Source organism: Prunus avium, chromosome 3 (assembly GCF_965620075.1).
Source record: "Prunus avium chromosome 3, drPruAviu1.hap1.1, whole genome shotgun sequence".
Taxonomy (NCBI): domain Eukaryota; kingdom Viridiplantae; phylum Streptophyta; class Magnoliopsida; order Rosales; family Rosaceae; genus Prunus; species Prunus avium.
Window position 1 is genome coordinate 8,613,258 of NC_142286.1, and position 6,000 is coordinate 8,619,257.

The following is a 6,000-nucleotide window of genomic DNA, read 5'->3' on the forward strand; positions in this document are numbered from 1 at the left end:
ACCAGCCTCACCGCCCAACCAACCCCAGCAACCCTTCATCCTCTTTCTCTCCCTCCCACCACCCACCCCCCCTCCTCTCTCTCTCTCTGGAGCAGCCAAAAACCCAACTCGCCCTCCACCTTCTCCTCCTTCTCTCTTCAACATCATCAAACCCTAACCAACAATTCACCCTCTGTCTCTCTCCTCCCAATTCTCTCTCTTTCTTTGGCAACCATCGAGGGAGATTTGAACTGCCATAGATGCGAAATATGAAGTCAATTTTGTGATTCTGTTTGTGGGTTTGTGCCTTTTGACAATTGAGGAGAGAGAGAGAGAGAGAGAGAGAGAGAGGGTAGAAGGCGGGGTGGGCGTTGGGGCTAGTTGAGATGAGGGAGAAGGTGGTGGGGGCTGACGATAGGGAGAAAAAATAAGGAGACATTTTTATCTTTATTTTTTAAAATCATTTCAAATAATTTTCATATTTAATTTAGATTTTTTTTAATTTTTAATAGTTTAATTTACCAAAATACCCAGGCTACTTCAACTGATTTAACGATTTTTAATTGAAAAGTAACGAAATGGGGCAACCTTTGTCACAAAATGGAAGTTCAAGTGGGTGATTGAGTCATTTGAAACGTCAAGGGGCAAATTGAGAGTATTTAAAAACCACATGGGGCATTTCAACAAATAAGCCTATATCATGGAGTAATTACACCATGCAGTCAACAGTTCAATATATTTTTAATAAACTAAAAGAGGAAAAAGGATGAGGGTTCCCAAAGAACTTCAGACAAACACAGAAACCTGAACACGGGAAGAATGTATTAACTAAAGGGTTAGGATCTCTACACTACCCTCGGTTCTTTCGTGTATGAAAAAACAAATTAATGTCCGCATTCACTTCCAGAAGCGGTCAAGGTAAATCCTTTTTTTATACTTACACTTTCAGTCTGTCAACCTAAAATACAGTTAGGAACTTAGGATCAAGGAGTTGAATCTTATTCAGCTAAATACCGCTGATGATCTTGATGCCGCATAATTAGAGAAACTGAATTTTCGTATACGTTTGAATCTGCTCAGCTCGTTCGGTATAAAACCTCAGAGCTCGGGTTGTCTCCAAATGGTAGATTTAAATCAGGTAGCGAAAAGGCAGCATCCCGGCTCCCAGCCTCTTCTACCTTGCAAGAAACATTTGGTGGACAGGAGCTTTGGGAAGCGCCAAGATTACTGCAATGAACAATTGTTGGCATGATTTTTGTAGGGACACCAACCGCATTTACTTGCTCAAGTTGGTACGAAATGGATTCACCAGGCACAACAGAAGTTGTAGCTTTCTTCGTTGTCTGGGGCAACTGCAAATCAAGCTGTAATTGAACATAAAACCGCTATTAAAATCCATGTCATACCTGTCTATAATACATTCTTCTTTAAGTAGCTGATAATCACGAAAATATAGAAGGAAAAATCCCATACTTAATAAACACTAAGGTGTCAGCGGCATAAATTATGTGACAGGAAAGACTAAAAATAGTTTCATATTACATTTCTACTATAGCGACACTCCTCAAAATTTGGTAATTTGTTCAAAATTTGATGTCACCTATTGCCTAATATAAATTTTTTTTACGTAGCTTGTGAACATTCAGTTTCCTTTTTTCACCCTTCTTGAAAGCTAAAGTAACACATAGTTGAATGCAGGAAGCATCCTTAGTGGAGGAAACAGAGAACCAGAAGAGTAGGCCACTGTTGAAATGAAAGTGACCTTGAAGTCTTGAGACAACGTGTGTAATCGTCTGCTGATGCATACCATAGTGTGCCCATTATGTATTAGAAGACCACATATGACATCCCCTACCCAAGCATAAAAAATTTAACCTCAAGAAAAGATGAAGCACTGGATCATGCAGCAGGGCTGGTTCAAAACATATGCATAGTGTCCACATGAAAATATTCCGAGACTGGGGTGGACTTCTTACTTAAGCGCATTTTCTGAAAGTTCTAATGAGGGATGAGAAAATTTCTGCACTGATGTTGAGATGTTCTGATGCTTGATTTGTACCAAGATCGCTACTCTAAGCAGATGGAACTACAAGTCTACAACTTTCAACACACGCCCTTAAACGATGCAACAAAGGACCCAATGCAGAGGTCAATCACTCATCCAAGCAAGACGACAAAAAGTTCTAGAATCATGTAAAACAGAGAAATATCCCCAAGAGGAAAGAAAATCAGCACATTTGAGGCACACAAATTATCCTATAAGTGAAGTTGATTTTCTAATCCAATAAAGAACTTATAAACAGCTTTTGATGTGCAAGCATCAAATCTTCACAAAAATAACTTGGAAGCCATTATTTTATAATAGCTAGAATCTCTCCCAGCTATAATCTTTCCAATCCAATAATATCTTTTAGTTTTAGAATAAAGAAATCAAAGGTGAAACTTTAAGTTTTCGAATAAAGCCATTATTTGCAAACAAAACTGAATCCGTTATGAGGTTTCAAACTGCAAGTTTCATGAAAATTCAAATATATCCAAGTTCAATTTAAATGCATACATATAACATAAAGAGTCTAGAGAATAGTAGCAGCATGTTCACCTTTATTTTTCTCAAGCTTTCATTTGTGGCCCTCTGTTTTTCAACAGTGACGCGTAGTGTTGCCAGTTGCTGCTCAAAGGATGCATTAAAGAAATCAATATTCAGAAATCTCCACTTAGACATATTATGAAATAAAAAAGGAGGATGAATTAAAGACATACATTTTTCAAGTTTCGTCTTTCCTTCAACAGAAAACTCTCCTCCTCTTTTAGTTCAGCTAGCGTCTGCACACAGCCACGAGAAATTATTACTACACTATGAGATATGAATCTAACAAGTATTCCACTCACCACCACAAACAAACCAAAGAAAGAACATGGGAGATGCATAGCCTTAAAATACTTCTTCATCAAGAAAATGGCAAGGTGATGGCATTACTGTTTTTCATATATTCGACCCCGAAGATAGTTTTACAGATGAAATCAAGTACTAGTTTTTCTGCTTCATTCATATGTTGCTAATTAATGTCGAGATAAGTACTCCCATTTAATTTTTCGAAAACACATTTCACCGGCAGACATTAGAATTAGGCTAGTTGTATCGTTCATTACTTAACTAGACCTCCCATTTATTGCAAGGGTATTTACGCAGTAAATGAAAGAGCTCCCAAGTTTAAGCCCTATCAAGGACACTTCTACCTAACTTTCTTGTGATCTGCTCAGCAAAGATATTCTCTATGTTCTATGCACTCTCCACACAAAAATTAGTTGTGGTATAGGACATAAACGTTCCATGAATATCTTCTTTACCTTCTTCTTTCTTGGTCTCTTGAAGATGGCTGCTTCACTTCTAACAGCAACCTACACAACCCAATTAATCACCAAATCATTTTTCAGCAAGTTTCACACTAAAAAAATAACAATACAAATGAGAGTTTGCCGGCTCAACGGATATGGGAAAGGCCCCCAAACAACTTGGAAGGGAAAAATATAAGACACTTTGCATCCAATCAAGTACACATATTACATGCGGCGGTGATGGAAAATCACTGCATGGACCACGCCACAATAAATCCATAAATTCTCAACCGCTCCAAGGCCTCAAAACTTCAAAAGGGTCTCTCATAACTTTCTCGTGACAATGTGCGTTTCACTTATGCATTCAAATTGTGACCATTTCAAATTGGCAGCCCACAAATAGTGTGAAGCTCGATTATCTTCTTTTCTTTTTTCTTTTTTCTTCTTTTTTTTAGCAATTAAGCTCTCAGCTTTCAACCACAATGCATAATGCAACCTACCCCAAAAACAAAATTACAAAAAAATACAACCACAAAAATAAGTCTTGAGGGCCCTATGTTTGCTGAAAAGTCTATGAGTTTGGCAGGCACCAAAGAGGAAGCAAGACAGCTTATAACAATTTGGGGGGCACTGTGACCTTCCCACCCAAGGAGCCACTTCTTCTACAGTGAATCTCCCAATTTGATACCCAAAAAGAAAGCACTTTGTCGCATTGAAATTGTTTTCAACTCTCAACCCTGAACCCACCCATATATTATTTTATCTCTTCTTGGACCCCACCAAAACATTGAAAAGGTTAACATGCCAGGCTGTCACATAAGATAGAGTAACAGCCTGATCAGAAATAACATTTTACCCATTTGACTGTTCCCGTTGGATCCAAGCTTTGACCTCGTCTTTCCATAAAAAGAAGTGACTTGCCGATCAAGCTGTCACGCAAATACGGTAACAGACAAATATTTTTCTCTTGTCGTATTTTAATAATACACCCTCTCCCTGCCTGCCTATGGTCTCTGGCGTAAAAACAACGTCGCAGGACTGGGGGACTCGATTTGGTTGGACTTTTACCATGCGCCTGCAGGAAACGCCACACTGTGGCCGACCGCACCCAATCATTCCCCCTCCTCACTGCACAACTACTACCCTACCAGCACCACACCAAACCACACGTAGACCTATTTTTTGCCACGAAGACACGCCACCGATAAAGGAGGTGACGATGTTTTTTACTCTTCCTAAATGCCCTCGAACTTTAAGTACGGTTTGACTTTTGCAGGGTCGTTTACGTCATTTCGCGAAAAACTTAAGCTGCCAAATGCCAGTTGGGGTATGGTTGTTGACTCCGACACAAAGGAGTTGGGAGTTGGGGGGGAGTGTTGTGCTGCACAGTTTCTGGGGTTGGCCGAGGATTTGTGAAGTGGCGAAAATAGCCCTAACCAGAAGGGTATTTTGGGGTTTTCAGCAGAATAAGCGTGACAAGAGCGGAAAGGAAATGAATGAGAGAAGAAAAAAAGCTTGAAAGTGTCATGGAGTTCTCTGACTCTATGCGTTGAACGGAAGTCACCGATTTTCTCTGAAAATTAAAAAATTCTAGAAAAAGAGAAAAAGAGAAAGTCATCGTACTCGGAAAGAGGAGGGCATTTCGGTCCACACGATGTTGACAATGGTAAAACGACAACGTCCAGTCCAAATGACCGGCGGGTTTAGAAACCGGTCGGGCGTACGAAATGAGCGAATTGGCCTGGGCGGTCACGAGACATCCCCATGCACATAGGGGCATAATGGTCAATAGAAAAAAGGATCAGTTGGAAGCCCTCTCTCCAACCAGGTTGCAAAAGAAAGAGACTCTGACAGGTGCCCAAAGCCAGACAATCTATCCTATCTGACTACTGAACCACCCCAGGTAAATACCCCACCTTCCCAGGGGTACTTTCGTCAATTAAGATAGATAGGTAAAAAAAATTGAAAAAAAGAAAAAGAAAAGCCACCGAATCAAAACCCGACCCGACCCGAAGGACTGACAGAGACAGAGACACACAGACCTTAGATCTCGCGGCATCGGTCGGCTTGGGGGGCCTGCTGGACTCTTCGGAGCCGTCGAGGGCGCCGCCGCTGACCGAAGTGGCGCCGCTCCAGGAGAGCGGCGTAGTGGGGCTGGCTCTGGCGGCGCTCGACTCGCCCTTCTTCTTATCCTTACCCTCAACGACGACGAGGTCGCTGGCATGGTGATGACGTGGCACGTTCTTGGAACGGCGCTGCCTAACGCTCCACCGGAGAGACGGAAGGTCACGGCTGGTCTTGGACTGCGGCGGCGGCTGGGCGTGCCTGAGGAGGAGAAGAACGTCAACGACCGCCGCCTCGTCGTTCATGGCCAGGTTGACCCAGCCGTCGTCGTCAGTAGCAGCAACAGCCATAGTGTCGTCAGTGTCGTTTTTATCTTTTTTCCTTGTTTTTGTAGAGAGAGAGAGAGGGGAAGAAGAGGGTGGCGAGAGAAAATCTCTCTTTTATTTAGGTGGGTTTTGTGTTGTGTTGTTGTGTTGTTGTGTGTGTGCAGAGAGAGAGAGAGAGAGAGAGAAGAAGAAGAAGAGGAAAGAAAGAATAATGAGGGGAGGGTTTTATATGTGGTGGATTTGCTTTGTTTTGTTGCTTGCTTGCTTGCTTTTTTTTTTCTTGTGTTTCTCAACA

General features: G+C 41.6%; 1 protein-coding gene across 1 annotated transcript; it reads right to left on the minus strand.

Moving 5' to 3' along the window:
- Window positions 1-637: 637 nt before the first annotated feature.
- On the minus strand, window positions 638-6,000 carry LOC110751619 (uncharacterized). The gene is made up of 5 exons (XM_021952119.2): window positions 5,358-6,000; window positions 3,328-3,378; window positions 2,740-2,802; window positions 2,579-2,647; window positions 638-1,343 (listed from the first exon to the last, which is right to left on the minus strand). The coding sequence occupies exons 1-5, from the start codon at window positions 5,727-5,729 to the stop codon at window positions 1,056-1,058; spliced, it is 843 nt and encodes a 280-aa protein (XP_021807811.1). The 5' UTR covers window positions 5,730-6,000; the 3' UTR covers window positions 638-1,055.